The sequence below is a fragment of the Prionailurus viverrinus genome, chromosome C2, assembly GCF_022837055.1.
Source record: "Prionailurus viverrinus isolate Anna chromosome C2, UM_Priviv_1.0, whole genome shotgun sequence".
NCBI classification, from domain to species: Eukaryota; Metazoa; Chordata; class Mammalia; order Carnivora; family Felidae; genus Prionailurus; species Prionailurus viverrinus.
Genome location: NC_062569.1, coordinates 7,128,665 through 7,155,609, shown reverse-complemented (window position 1 = coordinate 7,155,609; position 26,945 = coordinate 7,128,665). Strand labels below are relative to the sequence as shown.

The window sequence follows — 26,945 nt, the reverse complement described above, 5'->3', positions numbered from 1 at the left end:
TGATTAGATCGGGCCCATTGAAGTAATCCAGGATAGGGACACCTGGGTGGCTCAGTCGGTTAAGCGTCTGACTTGGGTTCAGGTAATGGTCTTGCGGTTGAGTTCAAGTCCCGCATCGGACTCTCTGCTGTGAGCACAGAGCCCGCTCAGGATCCTTTGTCTCCCTCTCTCTCTTCTTCTCCCCCGCTTGCATACTCTCTCTCTCTCTCTCTCTCTCTCTCTCTCTCTCAAAAATAAAGAAGCTTTTAAATAAATAAATAATCCAGGATAATCTCCCCATCTCAGAATCCTTAATATACTCACATCTACAATGTCCCCCTTGCCACATAAGGTAACACATTCACAGGTTCCAGAGATTAGGAGGTGGGCCATTACTCAGCCCACCACAAGGTTGGACGAGGGGGTACAAGCAAAGAAAGGGTCAAGAATGATCTCAAGGTTTTGGAGTCTGAGCAACTGGAAGGATGAGTGGCTATGACCAGAGACGGAGAAGACAAGGAGCTGAGAGATTCAGCCAGACCTTCTCTGGAAGTGGAATCTTGCCACTTCTCCCGAAGGCTTCCCTGTGTTCAAAGATAATTTCGCGGGGGAGGGCGCCCGGGTGGCTCAGTCGGTTAAGTGTCCAACTTCAGTTCGGGTCAAGGTCTCACAGTTTGTGAGTTCGGGCCCCATACCGGGCTTTGTCCGAGCCCTTAGATCCTCTGTCCCCTCCCCGCCCCCCACTCGTGCTCGGCGCTCTCTCAAAAATAAATAAGCATTTTTATAAAAAGATAATATTCAGGACACGGTTAGGTCTCATGACTCATGCAGCTGTAACAAATGAACACGTGTTGAAGGATGTGTTTTATTCGTATCAAGTGACGGAACCAAGCAGACGGTATGACTGATTCAAAGGAAAACTCCAAAGGGCGCAAATTTACCGGGAGTGAAGGAACTCCGACATGAATTACAAAAGGAACGAAAGGCGGGGAGGAAGTCGATTAAAATCACTACCAGCCAGGGCAGCAGTTATGTATCAGTAACTCACCTGTTAGGAAGGGTTTCAAGGTCACTCCAACACAATGAACAGGGCTAGAATCTAGTGGCCCAGAAAGGCGTGTTGGTGGTGGTGCATAATTGTCTGTGAGATACATTCCCCCCTCCACATCTGATCCCTTTCTCAGAACTCAACAGGCAATTCCCAGGGAGGGCCGGTTAAGGTTCCGGCAGGAGGGGAATGGAGAGGTAGGCTTGAGGTCAGCGGGCAAAGATCTAACAAAGAAGGGAGCAAAGAAACACAACAGTGACACATTGTAACACAAACCTTTTGTGCTGTATTTCTTACGAACTTCTTAACTGGCTGCTCTTTGTTTATAGAGAAACTTCAGGGACTGAATATCTGGGTCCCCGCCCCAAATTCCTATGCGAAAGCCCCACCCTCCCAGCCCGATGGTGTTTGGAGAGTAATTAGGGTTGGATGAGGTCATGAGAGTGGGGCCCCCGTTGACAGGATTAGTGTCCTTTTAAGAAGAGGAAGAGGGGCGCCTGGGTGGCGCAGTCGGTTAAGCATCCGACTTCAGCCAGGTCACGATCTCGCGGTCCGTGAGTTCGAGCCCCGCGTCAGGCTCTGGGCTGATGGCTCAGAGCCTGGAGCCTGTTTCCGATTCTGTGTCTCCCTCTCTCTCTGCCTCTCCCCCGTTCATGCTCTGTCTCTCTCTGTCCCAAAAATAAATAAACGTTGAAAAAAAATAAAAAAAAAAAAAAAGAAGAGGAAGAGAGATTAGGACTCTCCTTACACACCCCCCCCCCTCCACTGCCATGTGGGGACCCAGCAAGCTAGTAAGAGGTCCTCACCAAAGAACCAAATCTGCAGGTACCTTGATTTTGGACGTCTCAGCCTCCAGAACTGTGAGGAAAAAAAAAAAAAAGTCCTGTTCTCTAAGCCATCCATCCAGCCCATGGCATTTTGTCATGCCTGACTAATATAGAAGCTATTGCTTTTTTTTTTTTTTTGGTCCAGTCACTTTGTAATCAGCCACCTGGTGACATTCTACATTCCACACAAGTGCAATTAGACCAGACTGAACAAAAACAAACTTAATGCATCCACTCTCCTGGCCATGATCGCTTTGGAACCAAGGGCGCATTCCTTTTTTGCAGCTGCTCCCGGGCAGCCCGACAGCCCTTCCTTGGCTGTGGCTAAAGTGGAGGGAGGTACCATGGTTTCTATAAATAAGTACTAAATTTACCAGAATAATCTCTCATATGCTCTCTTTTCCTTCGTCTCTTCTTCTAAGCCAGTTACCACGCATGATCGGGAGACAATGAGTGAACTCTGCTGTGCAGGAACTTCGGCAGAGCAGAAGATACAACCCAGCACTGGACAGAAAATCTTAGACGCCCATCCCTACATTTGCTGTCAAGAGTAGAATGTATCGGGACAAAAACAATTTTCTTCTGCTGGCCGAGGGTCAGTGCTGGGGCCTGTGCATTAACTAACAACAAGCAGATTAAGAGGAGAGAAGACATGGGGGCGTCTGGATGGCTCAGAAGGTTCAACGTCTGACTTCGGCTCAGGTCACGGTCTCGCGGTTCGTGAGTTCGAGCCCCGCGTCGGGCTCTGCTGACAGCTCGGAGCCTGGAGCCTGCTTCAGATTCCGTGTCTCCCTCTCTCTCTCTGCCCCTCTCCCACAAGTACTCTGTCTCTCTGTCTCTCAAAAATAAATAAATGTTAAAAAAAAAAGTTTTTTAAATCATCTTGATGCCATGGAGGTGCATTTTGAATGCCTCCAGATGCAAAAACGTTCATGTAACAAGACTTTTTCAAAGGGCATTTCCTAGCTCAGAGATTTTAGTCAGAGCTCCATAGGTAAGAAAAACACAGCCAAGAGCCCCCTCCCTCCCCCACCCCCAGTCTGGAATGAAGTCTGAGACTTACAGAAAGTTGGCGACCAAACTGGCTTTTCACCTTTAGCCCAACACGTGCCACCAGCCAGAAGCTTGGGACTGGAAGTTAAACTGGAAAGAGGGTTTCTTGAAGCAAGACTTGTCCCTCCTCCTACCCTGGGTCCGATAGGGGGCCTTCAAGAGGGCGGCCGGGAGAGCCCGGTCCCTGGGCTGCGTGCAAGCCCACTCAGGAGGACGTGCGTGCAGACGCGAAGAAGGGGTAAGCACTTGTCTTGAGGTCACGTCGCCCTGTTGAGGGAATGACCCACCCATGGGTGGTGTCTCCAGTGCACCCACAGGGCAGTCCGCAAGAGGAAGGGCCAGCATTTGGGCATCCGACGCTCCCAGGGGGAGCTTTTCTTCTTCTCCCTCCGTCTCCTTCCCGCACCGGGAGCCTGGAGTGACAGTGGTTGGCTAAAGGGCAAAGACGACTGAGTCCGGAGAAGAAAGAGAAATAACTCGCTACCGATCCCTCCCTGACTTCCCCACCTGAGTTTCTAAGCGGAGTCGGGACAGCCTTCCATGGTGCCGCCTTGCTCACCTCCCTGCCGCCCCCCACATCTGCCCAGTTTGCCCTTGGTGTTCTGACCCCTCCAGAGGCCAAGTTCAAGGGAAAAGGGCAGGAGAGAGATTGCTGTTCTGGTACTTTCCTAAAGCATTGATTCCTGAGCTTGGCAGATGTTCAAGGCCGGCTCTTTCTATCACGGGGTGTTTTGAAGGTTCTTTGGGGACTCCCCGAAACTCCATACCTCCTGTAGTTACTGACACGTGGATGTACTTCTCAGCTTGCTCCAGATAATTCCCATTTAGCCACTGGACCTAGAAGTTTACCCCACAAATATTCTCTCTTTGGGGTTCCCACTGGGCTCCTGGCAGCCCCCTTGGATCAGCCATTCAAAGAGGTCTTTCTCCATCTCAAGGTACCCGGGACCCTGCTATTCTCAATCATCCCAGCCTCTTTTCTAGGTCCATCCGCCTGAGAGCAGACTTTTCTGCCGGGGCTCATATGGCGAGGCCTGGGGAGTGGCCATGGAGAGGGGAGTTTATGGAGGCCATGTGGGCCTGCAGTCTGGGGTGTCCTCACACAGCCACAGTCCCCTCGTGGTGCAGGACAGGACAGGGACAGGAGGTGAAGAAGGGTGAGGCCAGGGTCCGTTTATCTTGCTCCTGAGGCAAATGTTAGGAGAGGCGAGGGAGTGGAGGAGGCTGAGGTGTGCCGGGCAGCTCAGCAGGCAGAACCGTCAGGCCCTACCAGCCAGAATGGGAGAGAGCTTTGTGCGTCCTGAGGGCAGGCAAGGGAGGGAGGGAGAGAGCGCTGTGGGGCGGGGCTGGGGACACCGGTGGGGCTGCTTCACTCAGAGCCTTGGGAGGCTGGCCGGCTTCCGTCTCATCCCAGACGCAGAGGGAAGCCTTGCGGTGGTCTGAACAGGGGGGCAGACCCCTCTTGCCGCTCTGTGACTGGGGGCGAGGGCACCGGAAGCAGGCACTCGAGGGAGAGTCGAGAGGCTAGTGTGGGAACGAACGGTGGGAAGTGGTGGCCTGGGCTGGAGCGAGGTCACCCCGGGGACCGCCCTGGACCTGCCCCAGCTTCCTGCTTGTTCTCAACAGCCACTCTGTCCCTGGAGAGTCGCAATAACTCTGAGGAAAGGGAGGTTAGCCCTACACATTCTATACTTGGAGATGAGGTCAAAAGGTGCGGTGCCTGGAGCCAGATAACCTCGTCCTGCCTTCAAGTTTTTAGCCAGTGGATTCTAGAGCTTTGATGTGGTCTATTTGCCTGGCTGGACAGGAACTGTCACCACAGCACAGATCACTCCTGTCCTGTTCACCCTATGTCCCCCACCCCACCCCTTCCCTCCGCTCACACTTCTCCTCTCTCTCTCCTCTCTCTCTCAAAAATGAATAAACATTTTGGCAAAAGGAAAGAAAACTCATAGAGTGTCCTTCTGCTAGCCTGGATGCAAGAGGATGGCGTGTAACTCCTTTCTAGTAGTCGGAGAAGAGTCAAAGTCTGATAAGGGAGATGTGGTGGGGCTGGGAGATATTAGAGTAGCCGTCTTTGGAAAATGTGCTCAATGTGTCCCACGCACAAGCAAGGGACTTTTGGTACCTTTTGTTCAAGGAGGAAGGGATATACGTCACACTCTAGAAAGGTTGCCCTGTAACTTGGAGAAGATAAAGCTTTGAAGTTTTTTGAGGGTTGAGATAAGGCTTTGAAGTTAGAAGGTGAATTGACAGTTACGATGATAAATCACTTGTGTGTTTTATCTGCCTCATGTAGGCTCCATGAGGGGAGAGAGAGATAAAATCTCCATTGCTTGGCCAAGAGCTCAGCACCTAGCAGCAGGGCAAAGCATTCTTGCAGAATAAATCAATGAGATGATAAAAATGCAGTCTTCCGAGAGAGATGATGTGTCACTTGATGAGGTGCTGCCACCCTCTGGGCACTGGAGGCATTGCCGGCCATTTCCAAAGCTCCGGTTGTCCACCTGCCTTTGGAACTCTGCGCCTCTCTTGCCAGAGGTGTTTTCCTGACCCCGATTTGGTTTTTAACGACAACCCTGACTCCTATATTGGCCCCTACTTGACCAGCGAGAATTGTGAGGACCAGAGGACTTAGGGACCAGAAGCGTTTCTCCCGGGTGCTTCCACGTGGCTTGGCTCGCGGCGGCTTCCGGCCAACGTCCTCAAGGGCATCCTTGGCGAATCCGGCAGCCCCTTCCGGCTCCTTTCCTTACTCCTGGGAGCACCGAACACCGTTGCTCTCTTCCTTCCTTGAAATGCGTTTCTCCCTCAGCATCTTCCAAGACCAACTCCTCTCCTGGTTCCTGTCCTGCCTCCCTGGCTGCTGCCTCACTCTGCAGCGTCTCCCAGGTCTGTCCCCGAGCCTGCTGCTCTTCGCAGAGCCCTGGGGGGGCACTCCTGCATCCCCTCTGCACACAAATGGCTGCCAGGTCTCCTGTCACCAGCCCAGAGGTCCGGATCCCACTACCTGGCCCCTGAAGACCGGCTCTGCCCTCATCTTGTCCGAAGTCAGCCGGTCCCCTCCGTCTCGCTTTCACCCTGGCCTCCCCCCTGACTCCCATCGCCTCCCCGCTGCCCCAGGCGGGACAGCTGTTGACCGCCCCTGAGGACCCTTCTCCTCACGGCCAAGTACACCGAACGGTCGTCACTTTGCCTAGACAGCACGCCTTTTAGCTCGTTCGCATTTCGTCTGTTTTACTTCCTGAGCACCACGCTGACGCAGCCCCTTTGTCCCCTCTTCTCTGCCACCAGCAAAATCTCCGTCACTTGGAACTTGGGCTGCTGGGACCAGCTCTCATCACCCGCCTCCTGTGATCCAAATTGTCCCTGAAATAGACCCTTCGCAATGGGGCCCAACCTCCTTGGCTGACACTCACCCCTTGGCCCACGCCCACCCCCCAAGACCACTCTCCATTCCGCCATCCACCCTGCCCTCAACTCACACGGCACATGTCACGCCCATCCACACCTGTGTCTGTGCCCACTCTCTTCCCTCTGCCCGGAAGCCCTTCCCTCACCAGCCCATCCCCACTGTACAGACAGGAAAACTGAGGCTCAGAGAGCTGATACGACCTGTCCAAGGCTCTAGAGCTGGCAAGTGTGGAGCTGGGGTTCCAGAGGTGGGCTTTCTGAACCCACTCCTTCACTGCTCCGCGGACCCCCGGCTCTCCCGCAAGCCTCCAGCTCCCCACGTGTGATTTGGGGGGTGATGAAAGACTGGGCTCTTCCTGCTGTGACTTCCCCTAACCGGGATTTCTGGAGGCTGAGATGCTCTGAGGCTCCCTGCTGACCTGGGCCGTACTGAGCACAGCTTCCTAGGACCCCCCCCTTAGCCAGCCACACGGTAGAGAATGCTTAAGCCAGCCTCTGGGTGGACCCGGTACCTCTTCCAAGTAGGCAGGCGTGGCCTCCCGCCCTCCCTCAAGTACTCCAGTTTGCCCTCGATTACTTTTCTATTCCTGTGAGGCCAAATATCGCAAACTTTGTAGGATAAGTGACACCCTTTATTAGCTCACAGTTCTGTAGCCAATACAGAAGTCCGGCACGGCAGAGTTGAGCTCTCTGCTCGGGGAATCGCAAGGCTGGAAGGAGGCTGAGCCTCGCCTGGACACTGAAGAAAACTCCTCTTCCAAGTTCATTCAAGATGGTGACAGAATTCGGCTCCCATAATTACTGGACTGAGGTCCCCATTTCCTTGCTGTCAGCCAGGAGGCTCTCTCAGTTCTTTAAGGCACCACATCCCTTCTCAGATGGTCCCTCCATTTGCAAGTCGGGGAAGGTGTGTCAAATGTCCCCTTGCCTGCAGCCAGCTGAAGAAAACTTTCCGCGAAGAAGAGCCTTCCCTGATTAGGTCAGGCCCACCCAGATGATCTCTTTATCATGATCTTTTTTTTTTTTTTTTAATTTTTTTTTTCAACGTTTTTATTTATTTTTGGGACAGAGAGAGACAGAGCATGAACGGGGGAGGGGCAGAGAGAGAGGGAGACACAGAATCGGAAACAGGCTCCAGGCTCTGAGCCATCAGCCCAGAGCCCGACGTGGGGCTCGAACTCCTGGACCGCGAGATCGTGACCTGGCTGAAGTCGGACGCTTAACCGACTGCGCCACCCAGGCGCCCCTTATCATGATCTTAAGATCAACTGACTTGGGACTTTAATCACACATGCAAAATCCTTCACAGCAGTGCTTAGAGTAGTGTGTAATGAATCACCAGGGGACAGGAATCTTGGGGGGCCATATTTATTATTTAATGTTTATTTTTGACACACAGAGAGAGCATGCATGAGTGGGGAGAGGGGTAGGGGCAAAGAAAGAGGGGAAGAGAGGATCTGAAGTGGGCTCCACACTGACAGCAGAGAGCCCCATGCAGGGCTCGAACCCACGAAGTGTGAGATCATGACCTGAGCCGAAGTCGGATGCTTCACCGACTGAGCCACCCAGGCTCACCATTCCATCTTTAGAATTCTGCAAACTAAGGGACGCCTGGGTGGCTCAGTCGGTGAAGCATCTGACTTCGGCTCAGGTCACAATCTCACAGCTCATGAGTTCGAGCCCCGCGTCCGGCTCTGTGCTGACAGCTCAGAGCCTGGAGCCTGCTTCGGATTCCGTGTCTCTGTCTCTCTGTCCCTCCCCCACCTCTCATTCTGTCTCTCTCTGTCTCTCAAAAATAAATAAATGTTAAAGAATTCTGCCAACTATATCCTATAAGAGCTGCTCAAATTAATCTGTACTCAGCAGAGCTAGAAGGTACACAAATGGGTTATACTTGACCCCATGATTTCGGGGACTCCATTAACAACACCCCTCTCTCCACCCTGGGCTCGATTTTCCCAGCTCCGTGACTACACTTAGGCCATATCTTGTCCAAAGTCAGCCTGTCCGCGCCCCCCCCCCCCCACCCTGTCCCCCATTCACCCTGGCCTCCCCCCGACTCCCATCGCCTACCCGCTGCCCCAAGCCGGACAGCTGTTGACCGCCCCTGAGGACCCTTCTCCTCACGGCCAAGTACACTGTGCTGTTCCCCACTAACTTAGTCAGCTCAGGCCGCCAGAACAAAATACCACAGACTGCGTGGCTTACAGAACAGAAATTAATTTTCTCACAGTTCTGGAGGCTGGGCATCCAAGGGCCAGGCAATGGCCAGTTTGGTTTCTCCTGAGGCCTCTCTCCATGGCTTGCTTGCAGATGGCCATTTTCTCACTGTGTGCCCTCCCCAGGCCTTTCCTCTGTGCTCATGCATTTCTGGTGTCTCTTTCTCTTCTTACAGGGGACACTTGTCCTACTGGACCAGGACCTTCATTGGCCTTATTTCACCTCAGTTACTTCTCTAAAGGTCCTGTCTCCAAATACGGTCACATTCTGAGGTCTGGGGGTTAAGGCTTCAATAAGGAATCTGAGGGGGACATAATTCAGCTTCTAATACCCCCCATCTCTTCCCGTCAAGTGCCTCCTTATTTGGGGGAGTCGGTTCACAGGCCGCCCTCCTCCATGAAGCCACCCGGGTACTCCCACTTGGAGTTTGCTTCTCCCTCCCTGGGCCCCTCAACGCCAAGCTGCTACCTCTGCCCTCACCGGGTCCATTTCCCACCGAACTGTGGGTCCCATGACAGGTTCCACGGCCAACGAGCTGTGGCGTCCTGGGAATGGTCCGGAACGAAGATCCCGAACTAAGACGCTAGGGTGCAGAGAACCGAGAGACCGTTCAGAGGTCACATAAATAGGAAGCGACAAGCTGGCGATTTGATCCCAGCTGTGTGACACCAGATCCCACGCTCCCCAGACCACGCTCCGCTGCCTCTCACGCGGTAGCCGCATTCCTAGGGTAGGGGGGTGGCCACTCGCCCCTCAAGTCGGCCCTCCCTTGGGGCTGACCCCAGAGCAGAAAACCCCCATTCTGGGTTCTGACGGTTTTATCAAGAGGCTGAGCGGACCTGTCTCCTGAAGGTCTGGAACAGCCAGCCTGGGCTGCTCGGAGCCGTCCCTCGCACCTCTGCGTGCTTCCCAGCTAGAGGGAGGCCACGGCCGCCAGCCGGTGCCTGGAAGGGCACTTGTCTTCAGACAGGGAGGACACACTGGGATCTGGGATGCGGAGAAGCTGGGGTGACAGGGATCCAGGGGGAAGCTTAATGAGCTTACTCATTTACTGAGTTTCTAGTGTGCCAGGCACTGCTCTAAATGCACTGTGTGTGTGTGTGTGTGTGTGTGTGTGCGTGAGAGAGAGAAATGTGTATATTCTTCACAGCAACGCTTCGAGGCCTGCACGATGATTATCCCCACCTTGTAAATGACGACGCCGAGGAACAGAAGGAGCAAGTAACTCGCCAAGGTCACACAGCTGGTGGGTGTCACGGGCAGGATTCGAACTCAGGCAGTCTGCCTTGTAATCATTCCTGGACGCCGCCCCTCCTGAAACTTGCCCCAAGTCTGCCACCAGCCGCTCATCTGAGCTCTGCCACCGCGTGCCAGCTCTGCAGGGAGACCATGAACTTCCGGCCAATCCCGCTTGGAGGGAGGGGCTGACGGAGGAGCCGCGGGGGGGGGGGGGGGGGGCCGGAAGGAGGGACTGGCCCCTGAAAACAACAGCCTGCCCTCTCCACCCTCCCCGCGAGGCCCCTCCCCCTTGTGACGAAGATCAATTAATCAGCACAGACATTCAACCTCCGTGTATTTATTTATTTCCAGCCTCATTCCCAGGATGGTTTGAGGAAGCCGTGCAGTGTGGCCACCAAAGATGCTCTGATAAAACGTGCCTTGATGGCCTTGTAACTGACACCTTGATGATGTGGCGCTGTGGGATCATTACACATAGGGTGACCAGCTTGTGACGGTGTTCTTGGAGGCTCCCAGCTTTAAAACTGAAAGTTCTTGGGGTGCCTGGGTGGCTCAGTCGGGTAAGCGTCTGCCTTCAACTCAGCTCATGATCTTGTGGTTCGTGAGGTTGAGCCCTGCATCGGGCTGTCTGCTGTCAGCACAGAGCCTGCTTCAGATCCTCTGTCCCCCCTCTCTCTGCCCTTCCCCTCTTGTGTGCACTCTCTCTCTCTCTCTCTCTCTCTCTCAAAAATACAGAAACATTTAAAAAAAAAGTAAATAAAATAAAACTGAAAGTCCTTTATCCTGGGAACCTCTCAGAGACAGACCCTCATTACGCAGGACGCAGCGCACAAAGTCTCCTTGCTAGACTATGGATGTAGCTCGGAGCTTCCTCACAGCCAAGGCAAAGAGGGAAACACGCCCTATTATGAGATTTTCAGTGTCAGTAGCAGTGCAAAAGAACTTTCCACAAGGATGTGTCCAGTGTGTTTCTACGGAGCACTTAAAATGTGGCTCGTGTGATGGAGTAACTGGATTTTTAATTTTACTTCATTTCCCTCCATTTAAACGTAAGTAAGAATCCCCTATGGCCAGTGGTGACTACATTGAAAAGCACGGTGTATTAGATAAGAACAAACCAGAGGCTCAGGAAAAGCCTGGGGGGCAGGCAGAGGGGTAGAAAAGGACAGGGGAAGCCAAAAGAGGGAGTGGATGTAAGAGAAGGGGTCCCCAGATGCCCCCCTCTCTGCCCCCAGGTTAGTGCAGCATGACTCACGCTGACTCAGTGGAAAAAGTGAGCAGTGCCTGGATCGCTCCCTGGCACCACAGGGCATCCAGGATGTCAGAAGGAAGACCTCTTCTGCCAGGTAACAGAATGCACCTGCACGGCCTTAGACCCAGAGCCTGGGCAAAAGGCTTCCTTCATGTGTGCTCTGGATGGTCCCCCTGACACCCCTCACCTTCCTGGTCTCAATGTCAGGATCTCCGGAGCCTGCTAAGCACCTTGGGTTCTGGAAGGCCAAGAAGAGGGAGGCATGACACCCCCCCCCCATCCCACCCCCTCACCCCGCTCCAGTCTGTCTGTGACTGGGAAGCTGATGACTCCAGGGTCAGAAATAACCCCACAGTCAGCTCGCCGCGTGCCACCCCTCCCTTTCCCCTCCATTCCCAGAAAGTCTGGGCCCTGAGTCAGAGGGAAGAGCCCAAAAGTAAACAAGGACCCAGATAATCTGCTATGAAAACCACAGAACCATCCCGCGGAATTCTTTGATAATTCAGGGACCTAGGGAAGAGTCGAAGCCTGGAAATTCAGATGTCTTTCCCCCAATCCAGCTGCACTCCGGACTGTGTAGACGGGTGCTGTGGGGCAGGAAGAGGAAGGAGAAGAGAGAGGAGATCCTTGGCACCGAGGGAATGGGGGAGAAGGAGAGCTGGGCTGACCCTTAGAAGTGTCCAGGCCAGGAGCAGAGGAGGAGAGGGCACAGGCCTGCCCGCAGGAGGCCTCCAGTCCCCTGCACAGTGGACACACACACATCAGCAATGGTCAGAGGCCAGTGTGGAGCAGGGGTGGGGGGGGGCAGCACATGGGATTAGGGGCCGTCCAGGTGTCAGATGCCCCTCTTTATTCATTCCCTCAAAATAGCCTGGGACACCTGCACCCCACCCCAGAGCTGAGTCACTGACCCCAGGCCTCAGATACAATTTGAATGAATGAAGCTGTCCCTACTCTTCTTCCCCTCCCAGCAGAAAGGACATGTAACTGATTCCCTGGGATGGAAGGGGAACTTCCACAAGCCCTAAAAATAACTAAGCCACTTCATACTCTGAACTTAGCCTCTCCCCCCCCCTGCCCCCGCCCCCACCTGGCCCACCCCATCGCCAGCAAGATAAAGGCAGCGGCTAGGGCTGGCAGAGGACAGAGACCCGAGCCAGGGCAGTGAGACGGCATCGAACGAGGCCAGCAGAACAGGACCGGCCGTGAACAAGAAGCCGGACGGGAAAGACAGACCCCCAAGTACCCCCTCAGCCAAGTGGGATCTTCAGGTGAGTCTTTTCCCTGTCTTTCCATGGCAGGCTGGTCCCCTCTGGGATGGCTCTCAGGGTAATGTATATCAGGGGTAGCTCTGGGCAGAGGAAGGAGGTCGTAGGTGAATTGGGGGGGGGGGGTCCTGATATAAAGATTCCATGAGGAAATTAAAGGAGAATTAGCATGAGCCCCATGGCCCGTCTCAGAGTGGCTGCCACAGGCCTGAGTCCCACAGAAGAGACAGGTTCTTACCAGTCTGGCATAATCCAGAAAGGCTTTCAGGAGGCGGTGGCCTGGAGTTGCGATTTTTAAAACACAGGTATGGAGCTCCTCAGGCTTCAGGGTTTCCTCTCAGGGGAGCCCCAGGCAGGCCCAAAGTCTGGAGGAAGGAGGGACCCAAGAGAGGTGAGAGGACATGGGGGCTGGAGGGTAGGAAGTGGGCCCAATTCCGCCCAGTGAGGACGAACCCCATGCCCAGCTGTTGTGGATGAAAGTCTTGGCATATCTGGCACCAGAATATCTTCCCAGGGCTGGCCTGAGCCCAGCTCCCCACATATCATGGCCTAAAGCCTGGGGTGGGAGGCCGACTTTGCCCCAGGCCATGGTCTTGCCCAGTAGGAAAGCCCTTGGGGCAGATCTGGGGACACAAGGGGGGGGAGACCAAATCTGAGTCTTCCCAGATGTTGAGGCCTGTGGAGGCGGCCGAGTCAAGGACAAGTAGACCTGAGAGAAAAGGTGGGGTCACCCTGAGAGGCTGGCCCAGCCCTAGGAGGCCAGGCTCTGGGGTTCAGGTCTGACCCTAAGTCTGATAGTCCGGTTCTGATTCCATCCACACCCCATGCCTGTCCCTGCCCTTTAGAAACTTAAGCCCCACGAGTTTCAGTCCAGGCAGGGGCAGGGGTGAAAGGGCCAGGGGTCAGAAAACCTGCTTCAGATCTTGCCTTATGGAGCCCCTTGGAACAGCTCCTTCCTGTCTTTGGGCCTCAGTTTCCCCACCTAAACAATGAGGGGGTTAGGTTCCTTGACCTCTGAGTGTCCTTACTTCTGACATCCCTGGACTGATGATTCTAACAATTTGTAACCATAGCAGAGATTCTGCAGATTCCTGGGGTCGGCGGTGGGGCGGAATTGGTGACCTATACGTGCCATCTGCTCAGGCCGCACTGGTAGTGACAGGACAGGGAAGCATGGGTGGCCTTTTTTCCCATCAGAACTCAGAAACAAAAGGAACCACCCGGAGCGTGCCCTGAGACTCAGGCTACAGGTTTTGTTCGACGTGTCCCTCCTCGGGGCTCTGATGTCTGGCGGGCATGCCGGATGGCTACCTCAGAAGGAGGGTGACAGGCAGGTCTCAGGCCACCACGTCTTCTGAGGCAGCCACGAAGAGGATGTCCTGCCCCCCACCCGCTGCCTGTGTCCTTGCCCCTCCCCCCACCCCCAGGCCCCAGCCCTGGTCATCCTGCAGGCCAGGGGCCTGATATCAGCTCAGGAGGAGGGGGCAGGATCAGGGAGCCCCGGGCAGAGAAGATGAGGTGGGTGACGGAGCCCAGGGGCCCAGGGGCGAGCCTGAGCCTCCCGCCAGAGCCCAGGGCCGCGCCAAGGCCAGGACCTCCGCTATATTTAGCACGAGCGCGGAGCTGAGCCGTGGGTCAGGGGCAGCGGGAGGGGGGACGTGCTTCTCATTCTTTCCCTACTGGCCTCTGAGGACTGTCAGTACACCTGTCACGAGACAGATAAGACACACAGAGGACAGAGACCAGAGAAGGGCTGGAGGGGTGGGAGGCCGTCGGTGGGGGGGGGGGGCGCTAGGGGGAGCAGTGCCGGGGGGGGGGGGGGGAAGCTGACTGATGTGAAAGGAGGAGAAAGAGAAGTTCAGGAGTTTGGGGCCGGCTGTGTGCAGCTGGGGAAGAGTCTGCGTGAGCAAGGGCAGGCTGTCTCTGCAGTGAGCCCTCAGTCCGCTGCCCTCCCTCCCTGTGGGTGTCACCCGCATGCTCTCCTAGGGGTGCCTGTGGGGGAACAGAGGGACCACAGCCAGGAAGACAGCTTCGCGTCCCCTCCCCTCCTATTTCTTGGGAGCTAGGCCCCCAAAAGGGTCTAGGAGCACCGAACTCATTAGCAAAGCTCTGACTGTCTCTATGCCTCAGTTTCCTCGTCTTTAATTGTGAGTGGCTGGGCTAGAAGACCCTCGAGATTGAGGTCCCCCTAAGCTCAGACCTTCTGAGTCTCGGGGTATGGCACACAAAGCCCTTACCTGGGATTCAGGATCTGGCCCTGCGGAACCGTGAGGTATCTGGTGAACACCTGCGCCTCACAGAGGCCCCCCGGCCGCTTCTGCTGTAGCACAGGCCCCAGGCCCCAGGTGGGGCCTGGAAGGGCCGGAGAGTGAATGGAGAGCCAAGAGGTTAAAGGCGGGGCAGGGCTCCCGTGAGAGTGGCGACTGCGCCCTCTGGTGTTGTGAAAGGGAATTTCTTCTCCCTGGAAAGGAGTCCCCAGTTTAGGGACCTGCCTGCCTCTCCCGGACTGGGACCCTGTAGGTCAGGATTCACCGGGCAGCTCACGCGGGAAAACCGGACTAGGGTAAAGGAAGGCGAGGAGGGGGCGTGTCCAGTTTGCATCCCTTACAGGGCTACAGGACAAGAGTTTCATGGCCACTAGGGCCCCGCCTGCTTCCTAGCAACCCCGGGTAATTCTGGGAAAGCAGAAGCTTTGCCCGAAGTTCAAGCCTTGTCACACACCAGCCGTGCAGGGGGTGGGGCGATACCCCGGTGAGGTCTGGAGAGGAGGGGGGGGTCCCTAAACACGGGTCAACGCAGGACTGCTCTGCCCCTTGGCCCCGCCCACTGTGACTTCTCCCAGCTCCCGGCCCTTTCCTCATCTCTGCCCCTTCTCCTCCGAAGGATGGTCAAAGCCCAGACGCCGGCAGCCCCCACGCCGGCCACTCCGATGGCAGCTGCAGAAGACCTGCCCCTCCCCGCACCCCCAGGCCTGGAGGATCTGCCGCCACCGCCCCCCAAGGAGTCCTTCTCCAAGTTCCACCAGCAGAGGCAAGCCAGCGAGCTCCGCCGCCTGTACAGGCACATCCACCCTGAGCTCCGCAAGAATCTGGCCGAGGCTGTGGCTGAGGACCTGGCCGAGGTCCTGGACTCTGAGGAGCCCACCGAGGGCGATGTCCAGTGTATGCGCTGGATCTTCGAGAACTGGCGGCTGGATGCCATCGGGGACCGTGAGAGGCCGCCGGCCAGGGAGCCCGTGTCGGGCGGGGACGTCCAGGGTACCTCCCGCAAATTTGAGGAAGGCTCCTTTGCCAACAGCACAGACCAGGAGCCTGCAGGACCCCCGCCATCCGGAGGGGACGTTCGTGCAGCCCGCCGGCTGTTTGAGACAAAGCCGCTGGATGAGCTGACCGGCCAGGCTGAGGCGCTGGAGGCCCCGGTGAGGGAGCCGGAAGCCAGCGGGGATGTCCGGGGTACCAGGATGCTCTTTGAGACGCGGCCGCTGGACCGCCTGGGCTCCCGCCCCTCCATCCAGGAGCAGAGCCCCCTGGAGCTGCGCTCAGAGATCCAGGAGCTGAAGGGCGATGTGAAAAAGACAGTGAAGCTGTTCCAGACAGAGCCACTGTGTGCCATCCAGGACGCAGAGGGTGCCATCCACGAGGTCAAGGCTGCGTGCCGGGAGGAGATCCAAAGCAACGCGGTGAGGTCTGCCCGCTGGCTCTTCGAAACGCAGCCTCTGGACGCCATCAACAGGGACCCCAGCCAGGTGCGGGTAATCCGGGGGATCTCCCTAGAGGAGGGGGCCCGGCCTGACGTCAGCGCAACCCGCTGGATCTTTGAGACACAACCCCTGGACGCCATTCGGGAGATCTTGGTGGACGAGAAAGACTTCCAGGCATCCCCAGACCTCATGCCTCCTGGTCCAGACGTCCAGCAACAGAAGCATTTGTTTGAGACCCGAGCATTAGACACTCTCAAGGGGGACGAGGAGTCTGGGGCACGGCCCCCACCCAAAGAGGAAGTAGTCCCTGGCGATGTCCGCTCTACCCTGTGGCTATTTGAGATGAAGCCCCTGGACACTCCTAGAGACAAGGTCCAAGTGGGTCACCTGCAGCGCGTGGGTTCCCGGGAGCAGGAGGGGCTCACGTCTGAGCATCTATGCAGTGATGGCTCCTCAGCTCTGTCCCTCTCTCAGAGTGCTCCCCAGAGGGATGGGGTGAAGGGGGACGTGAAGGCCTTCAAGAACCTTTTTGAGACCCTTCCCCTGGACAGCATTGGGCAAGGTGAGCCTTCGGCCCATAGGAATGTGAGCAGAGCCGAAGGAATGGATTCTGCTGGGCAGTCCCAGGACATAGGGTCCCCGGTGTATGCCATGCAGGATGGCAAAGGCCACCTCCATGCCCTGACCTCTGTCAGCAGAGAGCAGATAGTTGGAGGCGACGTGCAGGGCTACAGGTGGATGTTTGAGACACAGCCCCTGGACCAGCTAGGCAGAAGCCCCAGTACCGTGGACGTGGTGCGGGGTATCACCCGACAGGAAGTGGTGGCCGGAGATGTAGGCACGGCCCGGTGGCTCTTTGAGACCCAGCCCCTGGAGGTCATCCACCAGCGGGAACGGGAAGAACGCCAGGAAGAAGAAGGAAAGAGTCAGGCAGGTCCCCAGCCTGAGGCACTCCCAAAAGGTGATGTGCGGACCATCCGGTGGTTGTTTGAGACCTGCCCGATGAGTGAGTTGGCAGAGAAGCAGGGGTCAGAGGTCACAGACCCCACAACGGAGGCCGAGGCTCGGTCCTGCACCTGGATGTTTGCACCCCAACCCCTGGACAGGCCAGAAGGCTCCAGGGAGCGGCACCTGCAGGTCAGCCAGATGCAGGCTGGGGCCGGACAGACAGACGGGCATGTCTTTGAAACGGAGCCTCTGCAGGCCTCGGGCCGTCCCTGTGGAAGAGGGCCTGTGCGCTACTGCAGCCGCGTGGAGATCCCTTCGGGGCAAGTGTCTCGGCAGAAGGAGGTCTTCCAGGCCCTGGAGGCAGGCAAGGGGGAAGACCAGGGGCCCAGAGTACTCCCCGAGCCCATCCCTGTGGGCTCTGTGCACAAGTTCACCTGGCTCTTTGAGAACTGTCCCATGGGCTCCCTGGCGGCCGAGAGCGTCCGAGGGGGCAACCTCCAGGAGGAGCAGCCCACGGGCCCCTCAGGCAACAAGGCGCTGGAGAGGCAGGAGACTGCGGCTGAGGGCACCCTGACGGCTTTGCACACTGTGCCTGGCATCCTGCACCATGGAGGCATCCTCATGGAGGCCCGGGGGCCAGGGGAGCTCTGCCTGGCCAGGTACGTGCTCCCAGGCCCAGGGCAGGGGGCACCCCACGTCCGGAAGGAGGAGCTGGTGTCTGGCGAGCTTCCCAGGATTGTGCGCCAGGTGCTGCGCCGGCCAGATGTGGACCAGCAGGGGCTGCTCGTTCAGGAGGACCCGGCGGGCCAGCTCCATCTGAAGCCACTGAGGCTGCCAGCTCCGGGCGGCAGCGGGGATGTCGAAGACGTGGATCCCGAGTTCCAGCAGCTGCTGGCTTGTGGCCTGGGGGCCTCAGTCGCGAGGACCGGGCTGGTGATGCAGGAGACTGAGCAGGGGCTGGTCTCGCTGACCGCCTACTCCCTGCAGCCCCGGCTGACCGGCAGGGCCCCTGAGAGGGGCAGCGTGCAGCTGCTGGCCAGCTGCATCGACAAAGGAGACCTAAGCGGCCTGCACAGTCTGCGGTGGGAACCACCAGCTGATCCAGGTTCCGTGCCCACCAGCGAGGGGGCCCAGAAGCTGCCCCCAGCTGAGAACATCATCCATGTGCCCCCTCTGGACCCCAGCATGGCGATGGGGCATCTGAGAGGCCCGGGGAAGGCGGTGCCTCTGGCTGGGGAAGGGAAGCGGGAAGATAGCCGCACCGGACACAAAGGGATAGCAGCTGCGGGAGAGTTGGAAGGAACCACAGCTAGGCCCCTGGGGCCTGGGGCCCCAGACCTCCGGGCCGCCATGCAAAATCTGCGGGTGGCCACCGCCGAGGCCCAAAGCCTGCACCAGCACGTTCTGAGCAAGCACAAGCAAGCCTCCATCCCTGGAGCCACCTCCACACCCTGTCAGGATGGTCAGCGGCAGGCATCGGCTGCGGCCACCGTGGCTGCCCAGAGCAACGCTGGGCCTATGGCTGGAGGTGACCCCAGGATCCCAGCAGCCCCCAGAAAGGTCAGTGGGGAACAGGAAGCACTGCCCGGAGGGCTGCCGGGGGGGTGGGTGACTATTCAGGATGGCGTCTACACTGCTCACCCCGTGAGGACCTTTGACCCATCAAGGGGTGTCCAGCCTTCCGAAAGAGAGCTCCCACAGAGGGGCGGGGACGCTGCCCCCTCGGCCCAGGCTCCAAGCCCACTCCAGGAAGGGCCAAGGCTGAGTCGGGGGCCTGGGTGGGAGGAGCCTGGGGGCTGCACACAGACGGCCTGGGGATCTCCAGAGAAGGCGATGGCAAGAGTCGGCCCAGGAGGCCTCCAAGCTGCAAAGGTTGCCTCTTCAGCCCACCACACTCTGGCCTCTGGGCCTCGGCCTGCAGGTGCCAGCCTGCACTCCCATAATGCCTCTGTTCCTCCTCCTCCTCTTCTCTCAGCTGCTGTGACAGGACCCGACTTTGCAGCCCAAGCCCGCCGCGATGAGGACTGTATCCAGCAGGACTCCGAGGCCCTGAGGGCCCCCCTTCTCCACTCCCACAGCAGCCCTGCCAGCCAGAGAAGCCCTGGGGACGCACAGACAAAGACCCCAAACCCGGAGCCCAAAATGCCCCCGAGGAAGAAACCTCAGCTGCCTCCCAAACCCGCACACCTAAGCCAGATCCCCCCTCCCCAGTGGCTGCCCAAGCCCTCAGCTCTGTCTCCCAGCTCCTCCAGAGAAGCCGGGCAAGGAGACTACAAGCCAGGTGAGAGAGACGCAGCCACCGGCGGGCCAGCCCACGTCCCCACCACTGCCAGCCAGGGATGCACGCCTCCGGCTGGATGCTCCAGAGAACAGAGCCGGCCCAGCCCCCAACATGGCCCCGGCGCCACGGCTTCCAGATCCACCAAGAGCCAGGCTGCAGGCAGCAACGCCCAGAGCGCTGAGCCCCACAAGCTCTCAGCTCTCCACGGTCACCCCACCTCACCACTGCAAGGTCCCAGCCCCCCAGGAGAGAGGCCCGAGGCAGATTCCCAGCAAGGGGCCTCTGAGAACGCGGGGCTTCTGCCGGGAAGCCAGCAAGAGCTCCAGGGTCTCCTGAGCCAGGTGCAAGCCCTGGAGAAGGAGGCGGCGAGCAGTGTGGATGTGCGGGCGCTGAGGAGGCTCTTTGACACTATGCCCCAGCTGGGAGTGGCTCCTCAGGCTCGTGCTGCCCCCCAAAAGCCTGAGGCCTCAGTGGTGCAGGCCTTTGGGGAACTGACAAAGGTCGGCACAGAGGTGGCCCGGCTGAGGGAACAGACCCTGGCCAGGCTGCTGGACATTGAGGAGGCTATACACAAGGCCCTGAGCTCCATGTCTGGCCTCCAGCCTGAGACAAACACCAAGGGCCAGTCCCAAGGACCCCTGAAGGACCACGGTGCCCGCAAGATCGGTAACACGGACAGGAGGAAAGACGGACCTAACTGCTCAGGCCGGGAGGTCAGAGGGCAGACTGCAGTCAAGAACCAAACCCAGGATGCACGCCCAAACCCAGATGCTCTGGACTCTGAGGTCCAGAGTCAGGCCAAGGTCAGAAATCACGCAGAGGCCGGGGGTCAATCAGCCCCAATAGTTCCTTCCGCCAGGAGGCCAGAGACATTGAGAGAAGACTCGGGCCTCCCTGGGGTCTTTCCTTCCAGCCCTTCCAGCCGAGATTCATCTTGCTCCCCGACCTTCATCTCCATTGAGTCAGCAGCCACAAGGAAGCTTCCAGAGGCTCCCAGCCCCAGGGGCACTCACCTGGCACAGGATGTGGGCCAGGCCCAGCTCCACCAGAAGGGTTTCCAAGACAAGGCTGGAAAGAAGGAGGTCACCCCGTGCTCTGGGCAGCCGGAGTCCGCCCCTGCCTCCTTAGGAAGCCCCCTGCCCGCTGGGCAGAGAAGCATTCTGGAGCTGCAGACTGGACCGGGCGGCCCCCAGTGCTATGGAGCCACAAGAACGGCTACCCAGCAGTACGAAGGGGTGGACCAGTGCAGGACCCCAGCCCTCCAGCCCTCCACCAGGGTCACGGAGGAGGCAGAGCTGCCCAGGGCCCCAGGACCCCACCTCGAGCTCCACGCTTCCCCCTTGCTCCGGCAGTTTCTGCACAGCCCAGCCAGGCTCAGCGGGGGCCTGGCAGAGGCTGGCAGGGTGCGTGCTCCGTGCGGCCACTCCCAGCCCGAAGCCCAGTGAGCCCCTGAGCCTCCACCATAGCCTCCGACCCGCACTGGGGGGCTTCCCTCCGGGGCCCCAGGACCGAGGCGGGTGCCGACCTCCTTGCATACCTGAGGCAGGACCGAGAAGAAAGGGCATCTTCGGAGACCTGTGGGAGGTTCCCGTTTCCTCAGCTCCATCAGTAGGCCCAATTCTTGCAAAGGGAAGAAAGGTTGGGAAGAGGCCCGCCAAGCGGCACGGACATGGGAGTGGCACGGGGGCCGGTCGCTGCTTCTGGAGGACGGAACGTGGACAGACGCACCTGTTTCTCCCACCAGCCCGCCCGTCCGCATGAGTCTGCAGGCCTGACGCGGAGCCCCTGAGTGATCCTCCCCCCTCGGCCGTTCTTTCTTTTATTATGAGCCAAAATGTTCTCAGCCCTCTGCTCCTTGATTCTTGGAGAAGACAGGGCCAGCTGGGCAACAGGACCGGTTGCTGTTCAGGATTGGCCCGAGGGCTCCAGAAGGGCCCTGTTGCGGCCCTCTCGTCACTATCTCCCTCATTCAGCGGCTCATCCCGGCAGCCCAAAGATCACACACAAGAGGCTCAGCAGTCAGCCACGTCCGTAAAACCAAATGTACTGCCTCTCTGCCCCCACCACCCTTCACTCTGTACCCCAGACGGAAACGATACAGTCGGAATAAACACAAGTTTTATTCTGTCGCCTGCGTGCGTCCATCTGACGGCTTGCGCGTCTGCTCCGGAGTCTGGGTTCCCGCCATGGGGGGGAAACAGCCACGACCTCCGCATGCCCCATTTTCCTGGCAATAGCAGGGTTGGAAGGCTCTGAAAAGCCACCCCTTCTTCCACCATTTGGCTGGGAAACAGAGGCCCCGCACACTGGCTCCCCTCCCCCCTTCCCCAGCCCATACATACTCTGCTTCCCCTCTGCCTCTGGTCTTTCCCGGACATCATCCTCGAGTGGAATCTCACCAGAATCCTGCTCCAGAGTGGGAAAGCAGCCCGGTCAGGCCTGGGAAGGAGGGAGGGTCTCACCGCAGGGGAACTCTAGCGGCCAAGATGACTGGGCCCTCTCCCCTGCTCAGACCAGGTGCTGTGTGCAGAGCAGGGGCTCCTGGGAAGGGGAGTGCCTGGAGATTGGCCATTGAAAACCAGAATGACTCAGTGCAGGGCCCTTTGCACTGTTTCAAAAAGTACCGAGCACCTGTTGCACTCAGGTGAGGTCTCATGGGGTCATGCTCGTAGGGAACTGACCCTGTAGAATGGGGAGACAGAGAGACCATGAATAGACAGGAAAAACCCGATGAGGAGTAAGGGCAATGCACCTGACTAGGCCACTCTCCCACTCTAGGGGAGGAGTCTTAAAATATGGTGATGTGACAATAACAGGTGATTGCCTTAGAGGACGTGGCCAAGGTAAACCTCTCTAAGGGGGAAAAACTCACCTGGGATCTAAATAACAAAGAGTCACATATGTGAAAATCCAGGGGAGGTGCACGCTAGGCAGAGGGAAGAGCACACACAAAAATCCAGAGATGGGGATCAGTTTAGCTCCTGAATTTCCTGGATGCCTCTCCATCCACCTGCCTCCCCCTACATCCCGCCCCCCACAAGGTTATGTGGGAACTTGTCCACACGTTGCTTCAGTTGAGCAGGTAGGCTCCTAGCCTCCCGCCAGCCCTGGATTCAGCCCTCTACACCTGTCACAGCTCCGGTATTACCTGCTCTTCTCATATGGTGAGTTCCCCTGGGGCAGCAGAGCTCTGAACCGGAAAGAGCCAGTCCCGTGGAAGACAGTGGTGCGTGGGAGCAATTAAGATAGCAGATCTACCCACTTGGGACTAAAAGCTACATCCCTCTGCGTTCCTGGCCACATGTCCCTCTCCTCTGCCCTCTGTGCAATCTCACTTGATTACAGCAGCTTACAGCAGGACCGTTCTCATTTTTCTCATCTAAAAAGTGGGTGTGATTACGGTACCTCGTCTTGTGAAGATGAAGCAAATTATTATGTGTACAGGGCTTGGAGCTATGCCTAGCATCTTGGAACTCAAAGATGTCCATTTGTAGTGTTATTGGTAACTATTAGTTTTAATGTATCTTTCTCAGCTCCGGGTGGAGGTCTGTCTTGTTCATCTCAGTATCACTGCTGCTTATCAAAAGTGCATAGAAGGCACGCTGTAGATGTCAAACAAGTGATGCAAAGATGAATGAAATGATGAAGTGAAGTCAGTGATTCGCCCAGCTAACATTTATCGAGCCCCTACTTCGTGCCAGGTTCCATTCAGGATGCTGAGAATAGAGATGAACAAGGCAGAATTTCTCCCTGACTTCATGGAACTTGGGCTTAAAGAGGGAAGACAATATATTAGAAGGAGATAATATCAGAAGAAGATAATGTCAGATATTGTGAAGGAAATAAAAACAAGGTCAGTCCACGAGAAGAGGAATGGCTGTTACTTTAGCTTGGGTGGTCAAGGGCAAGCATCTCTGCGGAGATAACCTTAATGACTTTGGAGCCGGGCCCAACGACTGGAGGTGGCAGCCTAAGGGGACGGGCGGTTGGGCGGTGAGCACGCCTGCGGCAGCGGGCACCCAGGAGAGTAGCGGCCTCTCGGCGAGGCCTCGCCCGGAGCCCTGCACGCCTGCCGCCACACCTGCCGCGGAGCCCGAGGCTCCGCCTCTCCTCCTGGCCGGAGTGGGCGGGGCTAGAGATGGGACGGGACCGGAGGCCGAACGCGCGCAACCCAGAGCCCGCCCCCGGAGCGGGGCGGGGCAGGCGGAGAGAGGGGGGCGCGTCTTCCCACCCGCCGTCGCCAAGGTGATGATGACGTCACCCAGGCCGCCGGGTTCGGGACGTTCAGGCGGCCGCCGCCGTTGCCCGGAAACGCCGGGCAGGCGCGCAGCCAGAGAGGCCGGCTCCTCGCGGCAGACGCTGGACGCCAGGACGCGCCGTCCCGGGCGGCCCTCGCTCGGAGCCTCCCTCCGGGATTCCTGGCGGGTGCGGGTTCCGGTCCTCACCCAAGTCGCGGCCCCACCCGGGGCCGACCTGCGGGGCAGGGCGCCTCCTCCCTTCTCGTCACTGCCCTTCGCTGCCAGCACCCTGCCTTGGGCCACCTCATTCCCCCCTTTCCCGAGCCACTGCCGTAGTCTGCCAAGTGGTCTTCCTTGCTTCCCCCTGTCTGTCCTAACAATCTGTCATCCACCCGGCAGCCAAAACTCTTGAGAGTTTACCAGATAGAGTCGCTTTCCTGTAAATAGCCTCCATCCAGTGGCTTCCCAGCTCATTCAGTCTTAAATCTAAGTCTTCTCTGCCTTTAGGACCAAAATGACTGCCTCTCTGTCTTCCTGTCCCAACTCCTTTACCCCCACTCTCCTCCTCACCCACAGCTCCCTAGTTACATGGGCCTTCTGGACCTTCACAGAATCCTTACAAAACTGATTCCTGCCTCAGGGCCTTTGCACTTGCTGCACCCTCTGCCTTGAAGTCTCTTTCAGCTCGTTAGTGGCTGGGCTCCTTCTCACTCAGATCGCATTCAGATGTTTCTCCAGAAAGGCCTTCTTGATCTATCCCTCTCCTGCCCATTGCCCCTGCCCCGCCATCTAAAGAGGTCTTCCAAAAAGTTATCATGCTATTTTATGAAGACCTGTCGATAGGAAATTATCTTGCTCACGCATTTGCTTACTGTCAGTGTTCTCAATACTATTTCTGCATAGCAAATCACCTCAACCTTAGTGGTTTAAACAACCATTTTGTAATACTCATGAATCGGACAGAACACAGTGCGGATGGCTTGTCTCTGTACCGTGACGTATGGGGCCTCAGTTGAGAAGACTCGAAGGCTGGGGTAATTTAATAGCGAGTGCCTGGAAACATCTGAAAACTCATCCACTCATGTCTGGCCGTTGACGCTGGCCATCGGCTGGGATGTCAGCCGGAACACATATGCATGGCCTCTCCATGTGGCCTGGGCTTCCTCCTGGCATGGCAGTCTCGGGGTAATTGGACTTTCTACATTTCATCTCAAGGCTCCAGATGCATGCTTCCCAACTTAACAAGGCAGAAGCTGCATCACCTTGTGTGACCCAGCTTTGCAAATCACACGAAATCAACTCTGCTACGTTTTTTGGTTACAAATGAGTCACAAGTCTACTTAGACTGAATGCAAGGGGTATTAGATACCGCCTTTTAATGAGGAAGAGGCAAAGTTCTAGAAGAACTTGTGGCCATTTTTGGAAGGTGCTATTTCCACATGGAGTTTTCCCCCACTGGAATATCATCTCCATGACAAACCACTTCTCATTTATTGTTGCAACCCCTGTGCCTGCCAGAATTGTACAAAAAAAAAAAAAAAGCACTTCGTAGCTCCCCGATCCATGTTCCAGAGTGAATAAATGAAGGTTTATCTTTCAAGGAGTCACTGGAGCCCAGATCCTCTTCCTGAAAGTGTATTTCCTGACCCAGTCCTTCATTTTGGCCTGGTCTGCTGTGGAGGAAGCCCACAACAGTTTGCACTGGAAGATGGGAGTCAAGTACAGTTGTTTGTTTCTTTGTGTGTGTGGTGGGGGGGGGGGGGGTGTTATTGGAGATTGAGGAAGCCGCATGAAGTTCTAGAAATGTTCTCCTGGAGAAGGTGTTGAAACCTCAACCTGATTTTTCTCACTGTAAACTCTGGAAATGCCCAGGTGAGGACTGCAGTTTGTCCTCCCGGCCACAGGGAGCAGGAAACTGACCCAGTGGGACTAGAGCTCTGGAGAGGTGCCTGGGGCAACAGAGAGGGGGCTGGAACACCTCCTAGGAGCGACTGCAGAGATCTGGGCCAGAGGTGACACTGAAGCCACCCACCAGCCTCTGATGGTGTGCACATTTTCCCTGCTTTGTTATTGGTGAAGGACTTTCCTTCTGATCTTCCTGCAGTCCAGAGGCACAAACGGTTTCTCCTCTTTGTTTCTTCTTTTACATGAGAATCAGCCCAGGCTGCTCCCTGCCCCACCCCCAAACAGCAATCTGCTGGCTTCCCGAATCTCTCTTCTCCCGCCCCGCCATCTCCACTGTGGCTAAGACTTGGATGTCCTACTGCGGGAATAGCCAGCCCGGTGTCCTACCCAACTCCACTGCCACCTCCAAACCCGAGTCCTCGAGTCCAGCCCTGCCGTCCTGATCAGGGCTGATCAGCCGTCCGCGGAGGAGCGGACTCCTCACCAGATCTCCCATGAAATTCACATTCCTTAAGGTCGTTCAAGGCTCTTCGTGTACAGCTGCTACCTGCGTTTATACCCTTTCTCCATCCACTCCCCCACTGATATTCCATCCAGGCTGTGTCACACAGCCCTGGTTTGGCCAGAGGCAGCTTACCCAGTGGACACAGCAGGCAGGGGGTCTGGGCCCACAATAACTTTTAGAGACCCGTGAAAATGTTTTCACTTCTAAAATCAGATGGGAAACAAAGGACCGTTTTTTTTTTGTTCTCTTTTGTTTATTTTTATTTTATTTTCTAATGTTCTAATGTTCTTATTTTTGAGAGAGACAGACTGCGAGTGGGTTAGGGGCAGAGAGAGGGAGACACAGAATCCTTAGCAGGCTCCAGGCTCTGAGCTGCCAGCACAGAGCCCGATGGGGGGGGGGGGGGGTGGCGGTTGGCTGGAGCCCACAAACGGTGACATATGACCTGAGCCCAAGTCGGATGCTTAACCGACTGAGCCACCGAGGCGCCCCAGGGTAAAAAGGAATTTTTAAGTGGAAGAAATGATCTCAATACTTAACATCACCGGATTCGTCTTTATGCCACCACGGTTGTAAAATCTATTTTTAAATACTTATTTTATGGAGGAGGACTCAGCTCTGAGGCCACCTCTTCAAGGAAGGAAAAGCCATCAAGAGTGTCCCTCTTTGACCTCTCAACCTTATGCAGTTTTGTAGTTTGGAAAACCCGAGTGTAGCCTTTTGGTTTAGTGCATCTGTCTTCCGTTGGCACCTGCAAGTCAATCGCCACCCCACCCCCATCCTCCCCTCCTTGGTACCTGCTCCCCGCCTGTAGCGGACCTGACTCGCAGGCTCAGACTGGGAGCCCCCGGGAGTGGCGATCGGGGCTGGGGTCCGCGTCCGGGGGAGGGCGCGCGCGGGTGCCGGGCTGCCGGCCTGCCGGCCGCGGGGACGGGGGCGGGGACTCGGCCACACGCCCCTGCCAGCCCCGCCCGTCCCTGATCGGAAGAAGGAAGCTGCCTCCGCGGTTCCCTCTCTTCTTCCCCCAAAGCTCGGCGCTCCTCCTTCCGTCGCGCCCCCTTCCTCCCG

The 26,945-nt window shown here is 57.1% G+C and overlaps 1 protein-coding gene and 1 long non-coding RNA gene across 3 annotated transcripts; one reads left to right on the top strand and one right to left on the bottom strand.

The window, feature by feature from the left end:
* Positions 1-11,454: 11,454 nt before the first annotated feature.
* Positions 11,455-14,674, bottom strand: LOC125174409 (uncharacterized). Its single transcript, XR_007155446.1, has 3 exons — positions 14,538-14,674; positions 12,539-12,665; positions 11,455-11,619 (listed from the first exon to the last, which is right to left on the bottom strand). It is a non-coding gene; the product is annotated as an uncharacterized LOC125174409 (long non-coding RNA).
* On the top strand, positions 12,198-21,304 carry XIRP1 (xin actin binding repeat containing 1). 2 transcript variants are annotated; one of them, XM_047873978.1, is made up of 3 exons: positions 12,198-12,303; positions 15,184-18,508; positions 18,924-18,974. In XM_047873978.1, the coding sequence occupies exons 2-3, from the start codon at positions 15,185-15,187 to the stop codon at positions 18,930-18,932; spliced, it is 3,333 nt and encodes a 1,110-aa protein (XP_047729934.1). In that variant the 5' UTR covers positions 12,198-12,303; position 15,184; the 3' UTR covers positions 18,933-18,974. The 2 variants fall into 2 exon arrangements, with proteins under 2 accessions (XP_047729934.1, XP_047729933.1); XM_047873977.1 differs by having other exon boundaries at positions 15,184-21,304.
* The last annotated feature ends 5,641 nt before the right edge of the window (positions 21,305-26,945 follow it).

Coding starts and splice junctions, on each gene's coding strand:
- XIRP1 (XM_047873977.1), top strand. CDS start 15,185: ATGGTCAAAGCCCAGACGCCGGCAGCCCCCACGCCGGCCACTCCGATG.